This window comes from Pelophylax lessonae, assembly GCF_965119305.1.
Source record: "Pelophylax lessonae genome assembly, chromosome: 9".
Taxonomy (NCBI): domain Eukaryota; kingdom Metazoa; phylum Chordata; class Amphibia; order Anura; family Ranidae; genus Pelophylax; species Pelophylax lessonae.
Window position 1 is genome coordinate 161,890,117 of NC_138776.1, and position 26,510 is coordinate 161,916,626.

General features: G+C 42.3%; 1 protein-coding gene across 1 annotated transcript in view; it reads right to left on the bottom strand.

The window, feature by feature from the left end:
* Positions 1 to 20,188: 20,188 nt before the first annotated feature.
* Positions 20,189 to 26,510, bottom strand: part of SLC29A3 (solute carrier family 29 member 3) — a 125,710-nt gene continuing 119,388 nt past the window's right edge. Inside the window, exon 6 of the mRNA XM_082268011.1 lies at positions 20,189 to 20,890. Coding sequence (XP_082124137.1) covers positions 20,260 to 20,890 — 631 coding nt within the window. The 3' untranslated portion in view covers positions 20,189 to 20,259. The remainder of the gene's footprint in view (positions 20,891 to 26,510) is intronic.

Sequence of the window (26,510 nt, forward strand, 5' to 3'; positions counted from 1 at the left end):
TACACTCACTACTTTACATTGTAGCAAAGTGTCATTTCTTCAGTGTTGTCACATGAAAAGATGTAATAAAATATTTACAAAAATGTGAGAGGTGTACATACTTTTGTGAGATATTGTATGATAAAAATTATAAATCCTTCATGTTTTTGTAAGTGGGATAACTTACAAAATCTGCAGGGGATCAAATATTTATTTCCCCCCACCGTATACACTATATTGCTATATTGTCAAAAGTATTGGTACGCCTGCCCTTACACGCACATGAACTTTAACGGCATCCCAGTCTTAGTCTGTAATGTTTAATATTGCTATAACAGCTTCAACTCTTCAGGAAAAGCTGTCCATCAGCTTTAGGAGTCTATGGGAATGTTTTACCATTCTTCCAGAAGTGCATTTGTGAGGTCAGGCACTGATGTGGATGAGAAGGCCTATCCAAAATAAAGTCCTGTTGCCAAATAGACTTACCATTAAAATGTATCAGGAACTGAATCCAAACCAGCATATCTTCTTTAGTGTCAGCTGACAATCTAACATGAGCTGTGGGACTCTTAAGACCCGCAATTGCGGAATAAAGCTTTCTTGCAGCTTGCCAAGAGGGATAACCCTAGACGCAAAAGCAAGTAAACCCAAAAGAGACTGAACCTCTTTCAAGCAGACCTTCCTCTTGCGAATTAAACACCAAAAGGCAATGTTCTAGTTTAACCACCTTTTCCATTGGCAGCCTGAATTCCATTAAATCAGAATCAATTGTAATGCCCAGAAATTGAACGCACGTTGATGGCCATTCAGTTTTTTCTTGGGCAAGTGGAATACCAAATTGCTTACACATATCCAGGAACAAATGTAATAATTGCAAGCAATCTGAAGATCCTGCAGGGCCTAAAAATAAAAAATCATCTAAATAATGGACTATGTTAGCGGAATTAGACATGGAAGAAACTACCCACTCTAAAAAGGAAGAAAAACACTCAAAATAAAAGCAGGATAGCGAGCAGCCCATGGGGAGGCACCTATCGAAAAAGAAATAGCCCAAAAAATAAAAACCTAAGGAATTGAAAGCCCCTGGATGTACTGGCAGTAAGCGAAATGCGGACTTAATGTCCGTTTTTGACATAAGCGCACCTCTACCTAAACGTCTCAGTATAACAAGTGCATCATCAAAAGTAGCGTATTGTACAGAAGCCAGATCCTCGCTTATTTCATCGTTTAACGACCTGCCAGCAGGGAACGACAAGTGATGAATAAGCCTATAAGTGGCCAATTTGTTTTCTGCTACCTATGTTTGGTAAAAAAAAATCACAATAAGCGTATTTTGATTGGTTTGCGCAATTGCGTTTACTAACTAAGGGAAAGATTTCTGTCATTTTTGGTGTTTTTTTTTTTTTTTAACGAGTAATGGCGGCGATCTGCAATTTTTTTTACGGGACTGCGACATTGCGGCAGACAGATCGGACCCTTGACTGACATTTTTTGACACTTTTGGGGGTACCAGTGACATTACTACAGTAATCAGTGCTATACATATGCACTGTTACTGTAAAAATGACACTGGCAGGGAAGGGGTTAATTTTATTGGAGAGGGAGGGGTTAATGTATGCCTGGTGCCTACTGACGTGTGTGGGGGGAGGTGACTGAGTGACACAGGGACAGATCGCAGGTTCAGCTATGCTGAACCCTGCAATCTGTCACTGCCTGTCACTTAGGAGATCCGCCCGCTTTGTTTACACAAGCGGGCGGATCTCCAGACTCGATTCCCAGACGATCGGGGAAGAGCAGCGGCGATCGCCGCCGCTCCTCCCCTGACCCGACTCCCGCTGTGACTGAATACAGCGGGAGCAAGCCTCAGGCGGCGCGCGCGCGCTGCCCACAAGGGGAGGAGTCCAGCGACGTAGGTCTACGTCGCTGGACGGGAACGAGCCACTTTGCCGCAGTACGGTCAACGTGACCGGTCGGCAAGTGGTTAATTACCTTTAAGGCACAGATCCAATGAAAGATCAGCTTGCATAAGTCTGATCACTTTCATAATAAAAGTTGACCAGAAGTCTCTGCTTGATGCTGTGAGAAGGATTGTTTTGTACTTTTATCGATTTACTTTTCCAGCTGGAAATGACACAAATAACGGTTCATTTGAGCCAAGATTGATCAAGATGATGGCAGGACAAATGATCTCTTAAGAGACTGCTTACAAAAACGATTGAGATTTTCAAACCACCTAAACATGTTTATCTTTAATATGATGATAAGAACAGATAGAAACACTAGTAAAGAATAAATAAAACGACCAAGATTCAATAAAAAAATAAAATAAATAAATTGTTGCTTCATTGCAAGATCTGATCAATACATGAATGGCTTACACTAAGCTAAGGGCAGTCAGAAACAATTACAGCATGCTCAGGATTTTACATACAGCAGCCTTTCCATAAACATGCCTGTTTTGCCAAGGCAGGCACTCATGTTTATTTCCATGCAGAGGAGATACAAGTAGACTCTTCCTTTTTTGGGGGCAACAGATTTTTTGTCATATCTGATAGATCACATACAGAGAGCACTCAGTGTCTGCTGAATGTAGAGGATATATCACTGACATTTTTACAGTTATCGCATGTCTGTGTGTTTATGAATTACCTTACACTCCCCTCATGCTCCATTGTTGAATTCTAATAAAATGTAGTCCCTTAAGGGGGTAACTCCACTTTCGTGGTAGGAAAAAAATAGCAAATGAAGAAAAAATAATGTAGCGTTTCCCATATCGTATTGTAATTGGATGTTATTAAAAATGACCTTTCCTTTTCAATCTGCAGCTGTTGTCATTTTCTGAAAATGCAATGCAATATGGAGGTGTTCTATACACAGAATGTGTACTGACCACACCCCAGAAGCATCATTTTCTGCTTGTGTGATTGGCTCACTGATTTTCCCAGAAGTCATTTTTGGTGAGATATTCCCAATAGGAACATGGCTAAAGGGATGCAGGCCCAGCAGCTTCCCTCATTAGAGCCCTGCAGCTTCCACAGCTGATAGATAATTATAAAACCACTCCCATTAGACCCACTCAGCACAGAGGAACAAACAATTATTTATTCAGAATAACAAAAGGTAGGAATCTTGCAACAAAGTTTTTTTTTTTTTAAATCCTTGTAATGTGTACAGAGATCACCCAGAGGGGAATGTTTTTTTCTCAACAAAAGTGGAGTTACGCTTTAAATAGTTTTTATATTTTAACCTTGATAACCAGTGACTAATGAGAAGTCAAGAACAAAATTAGGAAAATCGGAACTTAAGATTTACAGGATAGAAAATAGAAATGACAATTGTCCTAATTTTTTTTTTCACAGGTGTATCTAAATCCAAGAACAAAAATGTGATATATTGCAGCATATCAGTCTTTAGATGTGAGGCTGCATTAGTTTTCTTTTTTCTTCCTATATGTAGTACACTTCCTGTCTTTGGGAGACAATGCGGACTATACCGCAATGAAGATGCAGCATTATCATCATTCGGCAGGAAATAAATTGGGAATACATAAACACCTTCCCTACTTCCTATATCAACAACATGAAAATGATCTAGTTTACAAAGGTAAGCTGGGGAGATTGAACAGATAGAACACAACACTTTCAATGGTATATTTACCAGACCAACATGAAGCAAACAAGAAAAGCTCATTACTAAGGTTTACATACACTTTAACTTATCAGTGACTACCAATGAATCAAGCACCAAACGTTACTTATAGGTTTATAGGGAACCTGAATAACATTGTTGAAGCATAAATGGCCACACATCTCACTGAGCAAGTTTGATGACTGGATAAGGATTTAACATACACTATATTACCAAAAGTATTGGGGCGCCCACCTTTACACGCACATTAACTTTAATGGTAATCCAGGCTTAGTCCGTAGGGTTCAATATTGAGTTGGCCCACTCTTTGCAGCTATAACAGCTTCAACTCTTCTGGGAAGGTTGTCCACAAGGTTTAGGAGTGTGTCTATGGGAATGTTTGACCATTCTTCCAGACGTGCATTTGTGAGGTCAGGAACTGATGTTGGACGAGGAGGCCTGGCTTGCAGTCTCTGCTGGAATTCATCCCAAAGGTGTTCGATTGGGTTGAGGTCAGGACTGTGCAGGCCAGTCAATTTCCTCCACCCCAAACTCGCTCATCCATGTCTTTATGCACCTTGCTTTGTGCAGGGGTTGGGCTTGATCCTTTAGCTCCAGTGAAGGGAACTCTTAGGCTTCTTTCACACGGTCCGCCTCCGCAGGCGGATCCGTGTTGCTCAGCGGGGATCAATCCGCGATCCCCGCTGAGCCGGGCGGATGACAGCTCCGTCTCCCCTTGCAGAGCGGAGAGGGAGGTGTCTCAGCACCCGCTGCCCTCTATGGGGGATCGGAGGAGAGCGGACCGCTTGTCCACTCTCATCAGATCCGCTCCGCTCCGATTACTGAACGGATGGAAAAATAGGGTTTCCATCCGTCCAGATTTCAGCACAGGATCGGATGCGGATGGCAGCGGGTGTCAGCGGAGGTGACACCCGCTGCCCCATAGAGCTGCATGGAGGATCCGATCAGATCCGCCTAAAAAACTGACAGGCGGATCTGATCGGACCGCCCATGTGAAAGAGCCCTTAAGGTGTCAGCAATCACAGGTCAGACGTTTCTTACAGTTGGCCACCAAGTTTGCAAACACCTCTGGAGGGATTTTGTCCCTCTCCAAGTCATTTAGGTTTTGAGGCTGAGGTTTGGCAAATCGAACCTCCAGCTCCCTCCACATATTTTCTATGGGATTAAGGTCTGGAGACTGTCTAGGCCACTACAGGACCTAAATGTGCTTCTTCTTCAAGCCACTCTTTGTTGCCTTGGTCATGTGTTTTGGGCCATTGTCCTGCTGGAATACCCATTCACGACCCATTTTCAATGCCCTGGCTGAGGGAAGGAGGTTCTCACCCAATATTTGACAGTACATGGCCCTGTCCATCGTCCCTTTGATGTGGTGAAGTTGTCCTGTCCCTTTAGCAGAAAAACACCCCAAAGCACAATGTTTCCCCCTCCATGTTTGACAGTGGGGATGCTGTTCTTGGGGTCAAAAGGCAGCATTCCTCCCCCTCCAAACACAGCGAGTTGCGTTGGCGCCAAAGAGCTCAATTTTGGCCTCTGACCACAACACTTTCACCTAGTTCTCCTCTGAATCATTCAGATGTCCATTAGCAAACTTCAGATGGGCCTGTACATGTGCTTTTTTGAGCAGGGGGACCTTGCGGGTGCTGTAGGATTTCAGTCCTTCATGGCGTAGTGTGATCCCAAAGGTGTTGGCCCACTCTTTGCACATATAACAGCTTCAGCTCTTCTGGGAAGGTTGTCCACAAGGTTTAGGAGTGTGTCTATAGGAATGTTTGACCATTCTTCCAGACGCACATTTGTGAGGTAAGACACTGATGTTGGACAAGAAGGCCTGGCTCGCAGTCTCCGCTCTAATTCATTCCAAAGGTGTTCTGTTGGGTTGAGGTCAGGGCTCTGTGCAGGCCAGTCAAGTTCCTCCACTCCAAACTCGCTCATCCATGTCTTTATGGATCTTGCTTTGTGCACTGGTCCTAATCATTTGGCGGAGGGGGATTAGGGTGTGGGGTTGTTTTTCAGGGGTTGGGCTTGGCCCCTTACTTTCAGTGAAGGGAACTCTTAAGGCGTCAGCATACCAAGACATTTTGGACAATTTCATGCTCAACTTTGTGGGAACAGTTTGGGGATGGCCCCTTCCTGTTCCGATATGACTGCGCATCAGTGCACAAAGCAAGATCCTCCAAGGCCACTGATCAAACAAAGATTGGTTTAATTGTTTGCTTCTCTGGCTGGTACTGGGCAGGTAAACACCGCACGAAAATGGATGTGACAAAATCCTCTACGCGTCTGGCTTCATTGGTCACAGAGGAAAGGGAGAAACAGAGATGTTCCGCCCTTTGCTCTGTGAGCACCCAGCCTGACCACTTGGAGCTTTGTCACACTCCACAGTGAAGGAGGAGAGACCAGGATCAGCGGTGGGAGGGGGGGAATCCCGAGGCCGTTTATATATGACCTAAGGATGGGAAGTGGTTAAAACAAAGCCATAAAGCTCTTTTTTTGTTTTTTAAAAAAAGGGTTTTAAAACTTAAACGTATAAAAGATATTACCTTGATAGAAATATGGTTATCAATATGTGTTCAACTGAAGAATTGTGAAATAGTGCATCCGGGAAGTATTCACAGCGCTTCACTTCACATTTTGTTATGTTACAGCCTAATTCCAAAATAGTTAAAATTCATTATTTCACTCAAAATTCTACAAACAATACCCCATTATGACAATGTGAAAGAAGTTTGTTTGAAATCTTGCAATTAAAAAAAAAAAACACATGTACCTCATGGCAAAGAACTCTTTGAGAATCTGAAAAAAAAATTGTTGTCCTACATAAAGATGGCCTAGGCCAGTGATGGTGAACCTTGGCACCCCAGATGTTTTGGAACTACATTTCCCATGATGCTCAACTACACTGCAGAGTGCATGAGCATCATGGGAAATGTAGTTCCAAAACATCTGGGGTGCCAAGGTTCGCCATCACTGGCCTAGGCTATGAGAAGAAGAAGGTGGCCGAGACCATACAGCGGTTTAACAGTACAGGTTCCACTCAGAACAGGCCTCGATATGGTCGACCAAAGAAGTTGAGTGCACATGCTCAGCGTCATATCCAGAGGTTGTCTTTGGGAAATAGACGTATGAGTGCTGCCAGCATTGCTGCAGAGGTTAAAGGGGTGAGGGGGTCAGCCATTCAGTGCTCAGACCATACGCCCCTCACTGCATCAACTTGGTCTGCATGGCTGTCGTCCCAGAAGGAAGCATCTTCTAAAGATGATGCATAATAAAGCCGGCAAACAATTTGCTGAAGACAAGCAGACTAAGGACTTGGATTACTGAAACCATGTCCTGTCGTCTGAGGAGACCAAGATAAACCTATTTGGTTTAGATGGTGTCAAGCGTGTGTGGTGGCAACCAGGTGCGGAGTACAAAGACAAGTGTGTCTTGCCTCCAGTCAAGCATGATTGTGGGAGTGTCATGGTCTGGGGCTGCATGAGTGCTGCCTGTACTTGGGAGCTACAATATGCCAATGTGTACTATTACATACTGAAGCAGAACATAATCCCTCTCTTCGGAGACTGGGCAGCAGGGCAGTATTCCAACATGATAACAACCCCAAACATTCCTCCAAGACGACCACTGCCTCCTAAAGAAGCTGTGGGTAAAAGGTGATGGACTGGCCAAGCATGTCTCCAGACCTAAACCCTATTGAGCATCTGTGGGGCATCTTCAAATGAAAGGTGGAGGAGCGCAAAGTCTCAAACATCCACTGGTTCCGTGATGTCATCATGGAGGAGTGGAAGAGGACTCCAGTGGCAACCTGTGAAGCTCTGGTGAATTCCATGCCCAAGAGGATTACTGCAGTGCTGGAAAATAATGGTGGCCGCACAAAATATTGACACTTTGGGCCCAATTTGGACATTTTGACCTGGGGGTATACTCACTTTTGTTGCCAGCAGTTTAGACATTCATGGCTGTGTGTGGAGTTATTTTGAGGGGACAGCAAATTTACACTGTTATACAAGCTATACACCCACTAATTAACATTGTAGCAAAGTGTCTTTTCTTCAGTGTTGTCACATGAAAAGATAATAAAGTATTTACAAAAATGTGAGGGGTGTACTCACTTTTGTGAAATACTGTGAATATTCACAGCCTTTGCCATAACACTCAAAATTAAGCTCAGGTGCATCCTGTTTCCACTGACCATCCTTGAAATGGTCATCATGGAGGAGTGGAAGAGGACTCCAGTGGCAACCTGTGAAGCTCTGGTGAATTCCATGCCCAAGAGGATTACTGCAGTGCTGGAAAATAATGGTGGCCGCACAAAATATTGACACTTTGGGCCCAATTTGGACATTTTGACCTGGGGGTATACTCACTTTTGTTGCCAGCAGTTTAGACATTCATGGCTGTGTGTGGAGTTATTTTGAGGGGACAGCAAATTTACACTGTTATACAAGCTATACACCCACTAATTAACATTGTAGCAAAGTGTCTTTTCTTCAGTGTTGTCACATGAAAAGATAATAAAGTATTTACAAAAATGTGAGGGGTGTACTCACTTTTGTGAAATACTGTGAATATTCACAGCCTTTGCCATAACACTCAAAATTAAGCTCAGGTGCATCCTGTTTCCACTGACCATCCTTGAAATGTTTCTACAACTCGATTGGAGACCACCTGTGGTAAAATCAGTTGATTGGACATGATTTCGAAAGGCACACACTTGTCTATATAAGGTTCCACAGTTACCAGGGCATGTCAGAGCACAAACCAAGCCATGAAGTCCAAGGAATTGTATGTAGCCCCCTTGGACAGGATTGTATGGAGGCACAGATCTGGAGAAGGGTACAGAAAAATTTCTGCGGCATTGAAGGTACCAATGAGCACATTGGCCTCCATCATTCATAAATTGAAGATATTTGGAACCACCAGGAAACTTCCTACAGTGGGCCGCCCGGCCAAACTGAGTGATCGGGGAAGAAGAGCCTTAGCCAGAGAGGTGACCAAGAACCAGACAGTCACTCTGACAGAGCTCCAGTGTTTCTCTGTGAAGTGAGGAGAACCTTTCAGAACCATCATCTCTGCAGCACTCCACCAATTGGGCCTGTATGGTAGAGTGGCCAGACGAAAGACACTCCTCAGTAAAAGGCACATGATAGCCCATCTGGAGTTTTCCAAAAGGCACCTGAAGGACTCTCAGACGATGAGAAACAAAATTCTCTGGTCTGATGAAACAAAGATTGAATTCTTTGGCTTGAATGGCAAGCATCATGTCTGGAGGAAACCAGACCGCTCATCATCTGGCCCATTCCATTACTACAGTGAAGCATGGTGCTGGTAACATGGAGTGGGAATAGTTTTCAGCAGCAGGAACTGGAAAACTAGTCAGGATCGAGAGAAAGATGAATGCAGCCATGTACAGAGACATCCTTAAAAATAAACTGCTCCAGAGTGCTCTGGACCTCAGACTGGGGTGAAGGTTCATCTTCCAACAGGACAACAGACCTAAGCGCACAGCCAAGATAACAAAGGAGTGGCTACGAAACAACTCTGTGAATGTCCTTGAGTGGCCCAGCAAGAGCCCAGGCTTGAAACCGATTAAACATCTCTGGAAAGATCTGAAAATGGCTGTGCACTGACGCTCCCCATCCAACCTGATGGAGCTTGAGAGGTCCTGCAAAGAAGAATGCGAGAAACTGCCCAAAAATAGGTGTGCCAAGCTTGTAGCATCATACTCGAAAAGACTTGGGGCTGTAATTGGTGCCAAAGGTGCTTCAACAAAGCATTGAGCAAAGGCTGTGAATACTTCTGTACATTTGATTTTTTTCATTTTTTATTTTTAATACATTTGCAAAGATTTCAAACAAACTCCTTTCATGTTGTCATTATGGGATATTGTTTGTAGAATTTTGATGAAAATAATGAATTTAATCCATTTTGGAATAAGGCTGTAAGATAACAAAATGTGGAAAAAGTGAAGTGCTGTGAATATTCCCTTAATAAAAATAATAGCAATGTTTGCTCTACTTTGATTTCTACTTTTACTATTTTATGACCTTCTTCACAACTTAAACAGCATTTTTGGAAAAATTAACTTGGCTCATTAGTAGTTTATTACTGTATAATAATTACATTTGACCAGGAGAACATTATTTAGCTCTAAAAGGATATTCCCTTCTAATTGCTGAAATTAAGAACAGTTTTCTTAACTAGTGCGAAATCTTGCAATTACAGTACATCGCTTGATGGAAATGGTACTGAACTTCACATCAAAAGCCACAAGTTTCTCTTAAGGTCAGCGTGAGACTAGGTCATCCTTCTGCTGTGGCAGCACTCCTAGTTAGTGATCTCTGTGTTCTGTCCTATCTAAACTGTTTTCTGAATCATTTTAATGCTGCCATAGTGCCTGCTACATCTCACCGCAGCCTATTTCACAATCCAATTACCTTCTGTCTAAAGTAATACTTTATCTGACCCAACCAAGCTGAAGAGAACTTGCTACTCTTCAGCACACATTTCTAGCACTGAGCAGTGAAATTAAATTCTGAGGTCCAGCTCTTTGATACATCTTGCCCCTTATAAAAGTGACTGTGTTTTATTGGCATGGAGAGTTTTTGGGAGTGACTTACGTTAGTTGAACAGATCCGCAATGAGTTTGTACGAGAAAACAACGGGACGAGTAACAAAATACAACCATACTGTTTTTTCATTGTGTGCCGCAACAGTCTACAGCTTTGTAACCATTTTAATAATATAAAATATAGTAATCTTTAATTGTGGGTAGATTTTTTAAATGTTTTTTTTTCTTTTACTTGGTACTGATTAACCAATTCCTGTCCACTGTACATTTATAAACATCCTTGGACTGTAAGGGTGATATTTGCCGCAAAGATCGATATATTTTTTTAGGCAAAAAGACAGAAGCAGAGGTGCCTCTTAAGGCTACGTTCACATCTTGGTGTTGTTATTACAGGCGTTTTTATGGGCGTTTTTGCAGGCATTTTACAGGCGTTTTTTGTGCAGGCGTTTTTAGATTGACTAGACCAATGGAAAATGCCTGTAATCTGCCCAAAAAGAAGGTCATGTACTTTTTTGAGCGTTGGGCGTTTTGCTCACGGCGTCAAAACGCTCAGATGTGAACAGGGGCCATTGAAATGAATAGGATTTGTCTTGTTGGGCGTTTTGAGAGCTGATCCCAGAAAAACGCCCCTAAAACGCCTACATGTGAACGTAGCCTAAGTGAAACTGTATGGTATTTATTTAGACAAAGTATAAAAACACTCACATTTTAGTAAGTGGAGATAGGCACATCAGTGATTCCTGTAGTGTTGAGCCTCTGTGCTCACTGGTAAGCTGCTGTGTATGCCAGGGTTCCGCCATGTCTCCTGTGGACGCAGTCTGTCAGCTCTGGGTATGGACTGGAACAGCAAGGAGGGCTGGAGCGCACATGGAAAACAGCGGCGGGCGTGTGACATCGCCGGAAATGACCACAACATATTATCGAGCGTGCGCTCTGCTTGTGGTGGTGACAGGCACGCTCCTTTCTCGAGCTTAAGAAACGAGCACGCCTGTCACCACCAACGGCAGGGCACACGCTTGGAAATGCGTTGGGGTCATTTTTGCTGTGGTCCACGTCCGTTCCAGCCTTCCATCCTATTCCAGTCCACACCCAGATTCGACAGACGGCATCCACAGGAGACAAGGCAGAACCCTGACATACACAGCAGCTTACCAGCGAGCACAGAGACTCACCACTACAGGAATCCCTGATGTGCCTATCTCCACTTACCAAGATAAGAGTGTTTTTATTCTTCATCTAAATAAATACCATACAGTTTTACTTAAGAGGAGTATGCTTTTTTACTTCCCTGAAGAGGATTGCCCTAAAGCAGGGATCCTCAAAGTACGGCCCTCCAGCTGTTGCGGAACTACACATTCAATGAGGCATCGTAAGACTCGGACATTCACAGACATGACTAGGCATGATGGAGATTGTAGTTCCTTAACAACTGGAGGGCCATAGTTTGAAAACCCCCTGCCCTAAAGTTTCTGAACTGCCCAATATCATTGCAGGATCACCATCTGTTGAATCATCCCATGACTTTTTCATCATCTTCTGCCCACTGCCCACCCATAGACTGATGGTCCCCACTATCAATGATCACAATTTTGCACCAATACCATTCCATTGTATATAATTTTTTAGGGCCAGCGATTTCCTACAAAGTAAAAGTAATCCTAGCAGCCAACAAGCCGCTGAATTACTTTTACAGGCGTTGGAAGGGGGTCCCCTCCCACCTCCTGCTTTTTCCTGGGCTTTCCTGCTCGATCAGGGAGCCCGGTAAGGATTCACCCGGTGGTATCTGGCTCTGAGCACACAGTGATAGTAACAGAGATTGTTTCTCCCACTGTGTGACATCAGAAACTGGAAGCAACAAGGATTTTGTCACTTTCGGTTTTGGCTTGAAGTTTTTTTGTTTACCTGGCCGTTAACGGTTAGTAATGCAGCTGACTAGACCAATCTGTGTCTTATTGGAGGCCAGAGGAGAGATCTTGAATCTAATAGAGCCCAGATCTCTCCATAAAGAGGAGCTGCCATTACAAGGGCTGTTGTTCATTCCTTGTAAAAGCATTATGGTTGATCAAAAAAAAAAATATATATATATAAGTTTATATATACAGTATATATAAAAGTTTTTACTTTATATTTGAAGTGGTCCCATTCCCCTCTGCTCACACACAAATGTGAATGCACAGTTAAAGCGAGGCTCCAGGCGCCATAAGAAAAATACTGTAGCTGCTGACTTTAAATATTAGGACACTTACTTGACCACATATTCAACAGTGTGTCTTCACCCGAGCCGATTTTTCAATTGGCTCTCAGGTGCTGCTGCCAACTTGCGGCTTTACAATAGGTTCCCAACTGCACATGAACAAAGTGAGCTGTGCTTTGTAAATGGCCTGGCAGCAGGGGGGGGGGGGGGAGTAGGGGGGCCAAATTTCCAGCTGAGTTTATCAATCAAAGCCAGGTACCTGCTCCCCCCCGGGGGGAGCAGCTAAAGAAGCACGGCTTCACCTTTTGGGTGGAGACCTGCTTGAAATCCCACATGCATATGTAAATGGCGATCGCACCACACATGTGAGGTATCGCAGCAAATGTCAGAGCGAGAGCAATAGTTTTAGTGCAAGACCTCCTGTGTAGCTCTAAATTATTATTATTATTATACAGGATTTATATAGCGCCAACAGTTTGCGCAGCGCTTAACAAAATGAGGGCAGACATTACAGTTACACTACAATTTGGAACAAAAGGAATCAAAGGGCCCTGCTCATTAGAGCTTACAATCTAAAATCTAGCTGGTAGCCTGTAAAGGTTTTTAAAGTGTTGCCTATGGAGATTTGTAGATACCGTAATTTGTTGCCGTTCCACGGGCGGGTGCAATTTTAAAGCATGACATTTTTGGTATCTATTTACGCTTATATTTTACCAAGCAATTGGGTATTCATTTGCGCTTTTGCGCATTAAAATTAATTTTTAAAGTGTATGCTTTCCCAAAAAATTGCGTTTGAAAAGCCGCTGAGCAAATACAGTGTGACAAAAATTTGCAACGCCCACCATTTTATTCTCTAGGGCCTCTGCATAAGGCCCCTTTCACACACGCTGTCCGTTTGTCCGTTTTTCATCCATCCGTTGACGGATGAAAAATGGACATCAATGCATCTCTATGTAAAAACGGATGACAACGGATGAAAGACGGATAACAACTGACGAAAAACGGATAACAACTGACGAAAAACGGATGACAACTGACGTAGTGTGAAAGGGGCCTTAAAATATATTTGGGGGTTCTAAGTAGTTTTCTAGCAAAACAATAATAATAATGTAGGAGTAGGAGAGGAATGTCAGAATTGTCCTGGACTTCGAGTGGTTAATGGTATATGCTCATATTTATAGTATTTGATATTGGAATGTTAGCTGGTATTGATTCATGGCACATGTTCATATTTATAGAGTGATGATAGAATTCTTTTTTTTTAACACATGCAGTGCAATTACTTTGTATTTAATTATACGCCACCCTTGTTCGAGTTATCAAGAGTTCTTGAATGGATATGAAAGGCACACTTTAAGAAAATTGTATGTGCAATATACAGTCTAAAATCCACAATGTACAATCAAACTGGCCTTAACACCATTTACAGGCTATATGTTGTAGAAAAAAATATCATCATGTATTTACATCAATAGCGTCTACAAGAATCTAATGTTCCAAATACATGAAACCACGTTTGAGAATGTCTAGAATGACAAAATAAGAGTACATTGTTTTCAAGCAAAAAAATACCTGTTTTATTATAATATATAGTGATCAAAAATAGATATAAACTTTATCTTAAAAAGAAGATATAATTAATTCAAGGAGAATTCTACTCCAGATTTTTGAGCAGAGTGGTTAAATATGCGGGTTTTTCTCTGTACACCACAGCCTTTCATTTATAAAAATAAAGTAGTATTATACCCCTCAGCGTTTTTTTAGCCTAGCAAATTTAGAACAATACAATTAACATTCCCCAGTAAATTTTGTGTTAAAATTCTTACCCCAGCAGATGCATTTTGCAACTTTCAATGCTGTTGGCTTCTGCTTTCTTAGTTCTGCTTCTCTGAACATTCTATATTAAAGCGGAGTTCCGGCTATTTTGCAACTTTAGTGATTCCTGGAGTGCTCGCTATGCTGAACAACAATTGGGCATTTTAAATTTTTTTCGGGGGTCCCTTACCTTATTTTCAGGGCATTTTTGATTGTACTTCCTTCTTCTCCCCCCTCTGTGGCCAAGGCCACCGACATCACTTCCGCCTTTGCATTGCATCCTGGGAGCTGTTTGTCATCACTCCCAGGAGGCTGGAATCAGGAAGAACACCCAGAACACTCCCTGGAATCAGGAAGAACTCCCAGAACACTCCCTGGAATTAGGAGGAAGGACACAGCAGATTACACTGCGGCTTCAGCTGCCCACATCCAAGATGGCTGCGCTCAGACAGCGTTTTTAAAAGTAAGATTTAGACTAAAATCCAATACTGTACACCTTGTAAGTATGAGAATAGCGGTTCTGTAAAGGAGGCGATGGATTAGTATTATAGGGGTATTTTTAGTTAAAAAAGGTATTTGAGGCTGGAACTCCGATTTAATAGGAAAAAGGTAACAGTGGACAGTGCAGTCTCCAGTCCATCTGCTAGCTTAGAGAAGGGAGGGGGAAAGTAGGTTAAGGGGAGTGCCTTACTTTCCTAAAGCTGTGTGTTTCTATTGATGCATACAGTGTAGAGAGACATAACTTTAGTCCCTGCATTTAAGGGTGGCTCTGTAGAACATTGCAAGAGAAAGGAGCCACCCTGAAACAGGAAACCCGAGGCAGGAGTCCTTGCATTAGCCTAACTAGGAACACGAGCAAGGATTAAAAAATAAAGAAGCCGCATACACAGTAAGTGAATACATTAGCTGCTGAAGATGCTTAAAAAATGTAATATCATTTTAAGGAAGGACAGTTCTTATGTGCAGCATCAAATGAGATTCTCCCTTTCATGTTTTAGTACACAACATAAAAATTAGTCTAGGTTCACACTACATGCGGCTTTAAAATTGTGTGACTTTACTTGAAATCGCATGATTTCGAAGGGACGTGTCAGTGCGACTTGGCTGACATCTGTGCAACTGTCTATGCAAATCGCACCTGAAATCACCAAAAGTAGTTCAGGATCTGCTCTTTCAAATCAGTCAAAAGTGCAAAGTTGGCTTAGCACCGATTTGAACAGCTCCATTGCTGATGATAGGGTGCGATTTGTCCTGTGTCACGTCGCACCGGTGTGAACGGCGGTTTAAAGTGGTTGTAAACCTTTACATATACAGTAAAACCTTGGATTGCGAGCATAATTCGTCCTGGGAACATGCTTGTAATCCAAAACACTCATATATCAAAGCAAATTTCCCCATAAGAAATAATGGAAACTCAGATGATTCATTCCACAACCATTTATTCATAAATCCTTCAGTTTATAGTCCATATAAAAATATTATATCAATGTGATAGGTTGTGTAACCATAAAATGTCCATCCACCAATGGCAGCCTCCACAAGGGGATTAGAAGCCAAATCCAGCAGGAGCTACAGAGTATAAAAGAGAAGAGAGGCGCCTCTAAGTGTAGCAATATGGTTACATTTAATGAAGGTTCAACACTTAACAACTCACATGGTTGATGATTAAAAGAGGCACATCTAAGAATGCAGGAACCCGGGGTAAAGCTGTCCACATAGACCATCCTCCACACCACCGGCACTCTCCCCGCTGTCAGTCTGCAATCGTGACCGGTAAGACTACCCTGCAGTAGAGCGATCTGAAAGCGAGGCTTGAAGCGCTCATGGAGTGCAGCGTGGAAGGGATGACGTTGATGGCGTTGGTGGTGCGGGCGTGGAGGACGGTCTATTTGGACATCTTTACCCTGGATGCCTGCTTACTCAGATGTGCCTATTTTATTCATCAACCATGTGAGTTGCCAAATGTTTTACCTTCATTAAATGTTGCCATTTTGTACCATATTAATACACTTAGAGGTGCCTCTCTTCTCTTTTATACTCAGTTGTGATGTGACGTTACTCGTATATCAGGACATCGCTTGTTTATCAAGTCAAAATTTATAAAAAAACATTGCTTGTCTTGCAAAACACTCTCAGACCAAGTTACTCTCATTCTAAGGTTTTACTGTACCCATTAAAGTGACTGGCCTCAGGGGTTACACAGAGAGGAGTCCTCCTACATAAGTTGTACCTGTTTATCTGCAGCCGTCTTCACTCTACAGCCTCCTAAAGCACATTTTCCACTACATTTCTGAGCTTACTGAAGTAAGGGGTGGGGGATCTGATTTGATATACTGCCCAGCAGAGAGGAGTCTAATCGGGAGACCTGAGTGAAGGAAAGTAAACCCCCCCCCCCCCTTCTACACAGTATCATAGGGAAACATGCATAGCTAACCTGCTGTGTTCTGGGGGGGGGGGGCGGGATTATCTGGTGATCAGTTAAGACTGTCGACTCATAGAGGAATGACAGGGCAGCCAGAAATCACACCAAGTGCTTGTGATTGAGGCACATCCACACTATGGAATGAAAGGCTTTGTTTATTTTTCATATCAGGGGTTTACACCCCTTATAGTAAGGCCAAAAATAAATGTATGTCATATTGCAGCTTTACCTATTACTTCAAAATAGTCCATATTTAAAATATATTTAATATTCACAACAGTATATTGCAGCAATATGGCATATAAGTGATATCCAACATTCATCTTCTACCTAAATGTAGGAAAGAGCCTTGAAATGGACTCCAGCCAAAATGTTTTGTAAACTTTCGTAGAGTATGGGGAAGGATAAAAACCATTTAAGGGTTGTTTACATGCACCAATTGTTGGGTAACCCTGATATAACCCAGGGCTCGAAAAATCCCAAGCGCCAGGTCGCCATGCGTCAATAAATTGCATCCTGGCACCCAAATACTTCCACACACCTTGTGCGCGCCCCCCTGCTATGTATCTCAGCTTTCACTTGCCAAACTGCAAGTCCGGTTATGGCAAAGCAGGTGCCGCAGGGTAGAGGGGAGGGGAGGAGAGCAGACACACACTCTCCTCCCCTTCTTGTTGCTGACCCGGAACTGATGTGTGTAATGTCACTTTCGGGTCCCCTTTGACAGTTTCCCTGGCCATCAAGGCCGGGCAAGAATGCAATGCAGTGTGCATTGCATTACATTTAGTAACGCACAAGGGAGACATGCACGGCCTTTCAGATCCTGGATGTCTTATTAAAGAGAACCTTTCACCAAAACAATCATCACACAGGGGACTTAAAAGTTAAGTAAAAAAACTTAAACTTTTAACACCGTAACGGCAGTGCGAAAGGACCAGTGTGAAGACATACGTAGAATTTAGAGGGATGCATTTTTCTTGAGCTTTTCTTGCGCTTTTTTTTTTAATACAAAAGTGTTTCAAAATTTGTTCAGTATGAAAAAAGCACAGGCCAAAAAGTTGCCGATAATGGCCGAAAATAAATTCATATTAATTTAATTTCACGATATTAAAATAAAATGGCGAATATAATAAAGTTCTATATATTTTTTTAAAACTGTCCACGGTTTTCGGCCTAGTGCATCCTGAATTTTCGGTTTCAGTCCACAATTTTCATTTTGGTGCACCACTAGTTTCCTAGACCTTTGTGGTAATATTGTGTGACATAAAAAATTGGAACTATCACTATTTTATTCTCTAGGCTAGGGTGTCTGCTTTCAGAAAAGATACATTTTGGGGATTTTATGGAATCTTCAGGCCTAAAATAATTTTTTTTAAACATGTGCTTAACCACTTCAGCTCCGGAAGATTTAACTCTCTCCATGACCAGGCCATTTTTTGCGATACAGCACTGCGGTACTTTGACAAATGCCAGTCATGCGTCACTGTACACACAGAAAATGCCCTTTTTTCCCCGCAAATAGAGCTTTCTTTTGGGGGTATTTGATCACCTCTGTGTTTTTTAACTTTTGCGCTATAAACAAAAAAGACCGACAACAAAAATATATATATATATATATATATATATATATATATATATATATATATATATATATTTTTTTTTTACTTCCTGCTCTAAAACATATCCAATTAAAAAAAAATTTAAAAAAAAATAAAATATTTGAATTTCGTCTTCAATATGTATTCTGCTACATATTTTTGGTAAAAAAAAAAAATCGCAATAGGCGTATATAATCAATATACGTTTGCACAAAAATGATAGCGTCTACAAAGTATGGGATATATTTATTACATTTGTATTTATTTTTACTAGTAATGGTGGTGATCAGCGACTTATAGGGGGGGTTGCGATATTGCAGCGGACAAATTTGACACCTGACACTAATACAGTGATTAGTGCTAAAAATATACAAAGTCACTGTACTAATGACATTGGCTGGGAAGGGTTTAACAGGGGCGATCAAAGGGTTACCTGTGTGCCTAGCTGGTGTTTTAGTATAGTGAGGGAGGTGCTTTTACTAGTGGAAGGCATGGATCTGTGTTTCTGCTTTACAGGAACACAGGATCTATGCCTTCTGTACTAACAGAACGGCAATCTGCCTTGTTTGCATAGGCAGATTGCTGTTCTGCCTGTGTACAGAACGATCAGCGGGTGCCGGCGGATATCCAGTCTGCGAGACCCGCTGTGTAGAATCACAGCAGAAGGGAGCCATCTGCGGTGCACACTCGTGCCCGGTTCCTGGAAGTGCAGGATCACGTATATATACACGTGATTCTGCATAACGCAGCCAACCTGTAGCAACGGTTGGCAATCGGTTAAAGATGATCTCAGGGGAAAACAAAAATGCTTCTTTGCAGTGGGGCTGCTCCAGCATTTAAAGGGTTAAATGCTCGTATATCTCTACGGGACAACAAACAGCATTTCACTTATCTAAACCTCAGCTCTCACAGGCTCCCCTGGGTTGTAAAACCAGTTCCCTATACTCAAGCAGTTGCAGGTCCTTGACCAAGACCTATAGCCCTGAAATGAACATGAGGATGCCAAGGGACAGTCTATCGCCAGAACGTAGAGGAGAGCACCAGCTTTTCACAGTCCCCTAGACATAAACCAGCATAAAACCCTTGCAGTGACGGGGGGCAACCCAAATGCAAGAGAAAATCTTTGCAGGGACATCTACCCCACTTCTGGTGCCAATATCAGCGCTACAACTCTGCTAGGAGCTAAGCTACCTGGTCCACCCCAGAATGCATTTTCCAAGCCACAACCAGTAAAATCATAATGCTCACAAAGCAATTATTTGAGCAGGGAAAACATTTTTTGTTAAAACATGGGAATATTATGGGCATCTTAAAGCTGAAGGCTACAAAAACTGCTTTGGATAAATGGCACATTGATAGGCATCAAGAGGTACACTGAAATTCAAGTAACTATCAAGAACAGTTTAGTGTGGTGGTCTCCAAACTAAGACCTGGGGGCATTATGTGCCAGTTTTCTTGCTTTTATCCAGCACTTAGAGCCAATAATCCCCCCACTGATACCAATAAAGGGGCACAATTGCTCCCACTAAAGAAAGCGATGGGGCCAGTGACACCAACAATGAGGTACAATTCTTCCCACTGACACCTATAATGAGGCACAATTATGCCCTCTGAAGAAAGCAATGGGGCATATTTTCCCCACTGATGTTAGGACCTTATCTACTTTCAATGGCCACAGTCTGCAGCCCCCCCGCCCCTAAAGTCTAACGGACAGTAAACTGTGTCTTTGTTTATAAAGTTTGGAGACCCTTGGTTTAGTGAAAAAGAGGTGGTATTTCCTCTAATGTGACAGCAAGTACAGAACCCTTACGTATAGAAAAGAACCTAAGCACTCCGGAAAAGAGATCCAATACCCAAACATTAATTGAGGCATCTTTTTGTAAATAGGAGGTACATACAGTATATTAAAAAAAAAAAAATTAAAGTTTAGGACAAAAAAAAAAGTAAACATTTGCTAAGAAAATGTTTTGTCATCGTAATGCCCTTTAAAATGAACATCAATTTAAAACAAAAACTTAAAAAAGTTTGAGTTTGTTAATTATATTAAATGAACAAGAGAAGAGAAAGCGGATCCAATAGCCAATCCTAACCCAAGGAAAAAAGACATCACTATTGCAGTGCCCTCGGAGAGCTCCTTTGGGACAACCTTAGGACCATACACCATGGAAAGTGTCCCTAAATAACCATTACTCAATCCCAGTAATGTGATAAAGATAATTGGATAGACGTCACTCTGGAAAAAAACTTCATAAATGTGTTTCCTCGGTTGGTAATTACAAAACATAAACAAGGGGATGAAAAACGTTCGGAGGAAAACCATGGTGGGCAGCATTCTGCTGTTGGGTCCCGGGACTTGGATCCATGTTGTGATCTGCCGTCCACTCCAGTCAGCAAAGTTATAAACCAAGAAACACGTCAAGGGCGTGAAATATTTGTTTGTCCAAACACTATCATTGTATTTCTCAACAGACTCAATACCAGCGGAGATGGTGGGGAAGATGATGATGCTGACAAAGAAGGTGTAAAATAGGCAAGCGGCCAGCACGTTGACTTTCTTCAGGATGGGGATTATTGGAGGAGAGTTTGTCCTTGAAGCTATATCAACAGTCTCCGCAGGATCTTCAGTAGTGGAACCGTCTGTAGGCTCATTTAGTAAATTCATGTAATAACTAAAAAAAAAACAAAAAAAAAAACACACGTCATTGTTTTTATCAAAAGTATCTAAACTTTCAAATTAAGGAAGAACCCCAGATAGCATTATTAGTGTCTGAAGAAATTACATGGCAAAAAAAAAGATGCAAATTTACATAATCATTGTAAACCACATATTACAATCATCAGTAGTTCTAGTGATGAAGGCAACAGAATTTACCCTCTTGACCTCAAGAAGGTTTTACCCCCTTTATGACCAGGCCATTTTTTGCTATTCAGCACAGTGCTAATTTAACTGGCAATTGCGCTGTCATGCAACACTGTACCCAAACTAAATTTTTAGAATTTTCTTTTAAACAACTACAGCTTTCTCTTGGTGGTATTTGATCACCGCTGTTTTTTTTATTTTTTGCGTCAGAATTGTAAAAACACCGAAAAAAATAAATCTAATTTCTTCATAAATTTAGACGAAAATCTATTTTGCTACACGTCTTGAGTAAAAAAGAAAATCCTGGAATTTTACACAGCTATGACACTATACTAGTAATGGTGGCGATCAGCAACTTATAGTGGGGTTGTGATAGTGTGACGGGCAATCTGTCACTAGTCAACGTTGACTGTGAGGAACACTGACAAACTGACATCACTAGTGACACTAATACAGTGATCAGTGATATTACTGTACTAATGACACTGGCTGGGAAGGGGTAACATCTAGGGCAGTGGTTCTCAACTCCAATCCTCAGGACCCAATAACGGGCCAGATTTTAAGTATTACCTTGGGGAGATGCAGACTAGAGTACTGCAATCACTGAGCAGCAAATTATATCACCTGTAATGTATTTCAGTTATCTTGCAAACCTAGACTGTTAGTGTGCCCCGAGGACCGGAGTTGAGAACCACCGATATAGGGGAAATCAAAAGGTTAACTGTGTGCCCAACAATGTGTAATGTGTGCTGCGTTTACTTAACTATCTGGCTGTTTTTTTCCCTGCTTTGCAGAGAGAAGAAACAGTCAGACTGCTGTTCCCTGCACACAGAGTTCTGTGTTTTTGTATACACAGAACTCTGTGTGTAACTGGACACAGTCAATCAGCTGACTTCAGCCAAAATCATTGGCTGAAATCAGCTACCAAACAAACACATTCTGTGTCCAATCACAGCAGGGATCAGCAGGGGGTGTTTTAAAATGCTATTATGCTTTAAAGTGGTCTTATATAGATTTATGAGAACCTGCCCCTTAGGAAGTCTTCGGCTAGGTTTACATTGATGCCGCTCTTTGGGCTGCTGTGCCTCCTCAAATGCAGAGAAAAGGTCCCTGCTCCATTCTTGAAATCGCAGCCCGCATGGGCAGTGTGGTTCCCAGAGCGGGAGCAATTTCCAGTGTATGTGGCATGCCATTAAAATTAATGGCACCCACACACATCTCCTGCGTTTTTCTGCATAGGTGGTTGTGGCTTTTGACCCACAGAGGGAACCACCTGCACATATGTAAACCTAGCCGTATAAATTTAACATGTTTGGCAGTAGGGGTTATGTCGCTGCACTTGGAGCAGCATTCTCGATGGCCTGTGGCAGACCCTTAGGGTTCATGAGGATGTGAGTTCTAGTCAAACGCAGGATTTTCCATTCGAGGGCAAACAGCTGTGTTCAATGGAAAACACAGCGTTTGACCTCATTTGCCTACAGTACAAAGGCGCCCTAACACTAGGTTCACAATATTGCTGCTTTGTGTTCGTGTGGGCATGGTAACCTAATAATTTAAATGGGCTGATAAGCATGCATTTTGTGCAGAAAAAAGGATCCCGCAGCATTTAAAAACGCAGCAGCCGGGAAATATCCCTGCGATCCCCAAACCTGCAAACGCTATATGTTTTGAAATTTCTTTGGGGTGCCATTTGGAATACATGGCAACCCCCAAATTTAAAAAGAACAGCACATTTTGGCTGCAGGTGGTTGCGGGTGTGGCAACAGGTGCGATTCCCGCACCTGCAACCACCTGCAATAATGTGAACCTAGCCGAATGGAACATGCGGTCTCAAAAAGAAATAAGGCACCATAATGCAAAGCAGGTCAAACAATGCCTGTAAACTGCCCTAATACCTACTTGGCGCACACCCGCCGACAAATGACGGCGGAGCGGTGTGGCTCTCATTTTGGGATGAGGTCATATGACGGCGCCCAGTTAAGCCGCGATATAAACAAGGAAGTGCCGTTTATCTGCTTTTCCTCTCTCACACTGACAGAGCATGAGATGAGGAGAGCTGATAAACAGTATCTCCTCACATGGAATACGTGTAAAGGTAATCAGGGCACTGATCATTAGTGCCCTCATTACAATGCAGCCCCAACAGTGCCCATCAGTGATGCCACTCTGTGCCCATCAGTGACACCAGTCTGTGCTCATCAGTGACACCAATCTCTGCCCATCAGTGGGACCAATCTGTGCCCATCAGTGAGGCCAATCAGCCCTGCCTTTCAGTGCACATCGGTGCTTGCCCATCAGTGCCACCCATCAGTTCCCATAAGTGCTGCCCATGAGTGTCCAGCAGAGCCGCCCATCAATGCCACATACCGTTGCCCATATGTGCCGCCTATTAGTGCCCATCAGTGCTGCCTATCAGAGCAGCATATCAGTGCCACCTATTAGTGCTGCCTCATCAGTGCCCATCAGTACAGCCTATCAGTGCCCATCAGTGAAAGAGAAAAATTACTTATTTACAACATTTTCTAACAGAAAATGTTTGGCATATTTTTTCTTTAGCAAAAAATAAAAAAACTCAGCAGTTATTAAATATCACCAAAAGAAAGTTCTATTTGTGTGAAGAAAATGATAAAAAAAAACGAATTTGGGTACAGTGTTGTATGACTGCGCAACTGTCATTCAAAGTGCGACAGCACTGAAAGCTGAACATTGGCCTGGGCAGGAAGGGGGTGAATGTGCCCAGTAGTGAAGTAGTTAAAGGAATTATGCTGACCTGTGTTTGGCATGCGTTTTATTCACGCATCAGATGCGGGAAAACAACGCCATGAGCTTTTTTGCTCTGTTAATATGCAAGTGATGTGGACAGTATTATTTTTTTTTAAAACAAATACACCGTATTACACTATTGGATTTTTTCTGCTGGTTCAATTTGAACTTTCCACTGGGGAAACATTTAGGGAGAAAGCAGTGGAATACAATTTACAGCAGCTGATTTCCTCTACGAGCAATGTACGGATTGGATCTATTTAGCAGACTTTACTTACAGAAAGCGAGTCCCTTTCCAGCGGTCTGTAATGGCAAAGGTCACAAAGCCTGGATATTCACTTTTTTTACTACATACATTATTCACCTTGGGACAGCCGATATATATATAATATTGGACTTTTATTTTATAGTACGCGACACTTTTAACATTGCTTGTCTGCTGTGTTTAAACGCAGAGATAAATCCTTTTTAATATTATACAGTATTTCAGGCCTGTATAATACTGAATATTTTGTGTATATTTAATCATTTATTGTAGGAGTCTTTCATTTATGTTTAGGGAGAGTTTGCAAGAATAGTGCAGAATGCTGTATTTAAAAGTGCAGTTTTTAAAACACCGCTGATCAGCACGGATCCGCCTACGGAGGCAGACCGTGTGAAAGGAGCCTAAAACGGTGTATCAAACAATGGTCATATGTTTCAAAGTAAATTCCTTGTGTCACTTTTTTTTCAACCTATGTTGCAGTTCAGTGCTGCTGGTCTGCTGTAGCCCTTTTGCGGTCATTTCATAGGATGGGCTTTCCGAAACCCCAACACCAGCAGCTAAACACTAAGGTCCCTTCACACGAGCTTTCTGATCAGGTCCGCCTGTCGTCAGTTTTTCAGGCAGACCTAATCGGATGCTCCATGCACCCCTATGGAACAGCGGATGTCAGTGGGGACATGCTGCTATCCAATCCAATCCTGTTTGTGAAATCCAGACGGATGGAAACCCTATTTTTCATCAGTCTGGAAGATCGGATCGGTTAGGATCAGATGAAAATGGACAGGCGGTCCTTTATCTTCCGATCTCCCATAGAGGAGAGTGGGGATCTGACAGGTCTGTCTCTGCAAAGTAAGCCGAGACGAACTTGTCATCCGCCTGGTCAGCGGGGATTGGCAGATCGATCCCCGCTGAGCAAAACAGAGTCCAGGCAGAAAGCCTATGTGAAAAGGACCCTAATAGTGGTCAGGACAGTGTCTGAGTGGTTAGCACTTCTGCCTAGCAGCACTAGGGTCGCCGGTTCAAATCCCAACTATGGCACTACCTGCCTGGAGTTTGCATGTTCTCCGTGTGTCTGCATGGGTTTCCTCTGGGTACTCCGGTTTCCTCCAACAACCCAGAGACATGCTGGTAGGTTAATCAGATCCTCTTTAAATTGGCCCTAGTATGGGTATGTATGAATGTGACCTTAGATTGTAAGTTCCTTGAGGGCAGGGGCTGATATGAATGTACAATATATATGTAAAGCCCTGCGTAAATTGACAGCGCTATATAGTTACCTGTAATAAATAAATAATAGTGTTCACACTTGAATACCAAATCCATAAAGTGCAGTGCTCTTAAATACACAATCCCACTACATAATATAAAGTGAATAAATGTGAACAAACCAATATGATATACATAGTATATCACACAGTGACCACACATACAGTGCCTTGAAAAAGTATTCATACCCCTTGAAAATTTCCACATTTTGTCATGTTAATACCAAAAACGTAAATGTATTTTATTGGGATTTTTTGTGATAGACCAACACAAAGTGGCACATAATTGTGAAGTGGAAAGAAAATGATAAATGATTTTCAAAATCGTTCACAAATAAATATCTGAAAAGTGTGGTGTGCATTTGTATTCAGCCCCCTTTAGTCTGATACCCCTAACTAAAATCAAGTGGAACCAATTGCCTTCAGAAGTCACCTAATTAGTAAATAGAGTCCACCTGTGTGTAATTTAATCTCATTATAAATACAGCTGTTCTGTGAAGTTTTCAGAGGTTTGTTAGAGAACCTTAGTGGACAGGGATAGTGTAAAAGGTGCGCTGATTATAACCTGTGTGAAGCTGCAACCATAGAAAAATGTGAAAATGTTGTAGTGATAATAAAATCAAGTGCGCTAAACAGGTGTAATGGTGTTCTTCAAACGAGGAACACTAAATGATGCTTAAGAGTCGGTTCGCACTGGGGCGACACAACTTTGTACTACTTCGGGGGTGACTTGTGCATTCCCATGCACCATGACTTCGGAGCGACTTGCAGGGACTTCACATAATGGAAGTCTATGCAAGTCGCTCCGAGGTTGCCCCGGAGTAGTACAGGACCCTTTTTCTAAGTCGGAGCGACTTGTGTCGCTCCTATTAGAACGGGTCCTGCAGTGGTCAATGGACCGCGAGGTAGCGCGACTTGTCAGGCTGACAAGTCGCCTGACAAGTCGCGCTAGTGTGGACCGGCTCTAAATCAAAAAGCAAGTCTTAAATCATATAACACAGCAAACAAAAAAAATGTGTTAACCAAACAGTGTATAAATCTTCTAAGACTTCAGAAAAAATGGTGCACAACACCAACAAAAGAGTGTACACAGTCCCATATGCAAAATAAAGTCCAAGTAAAAATGATAAATGTCC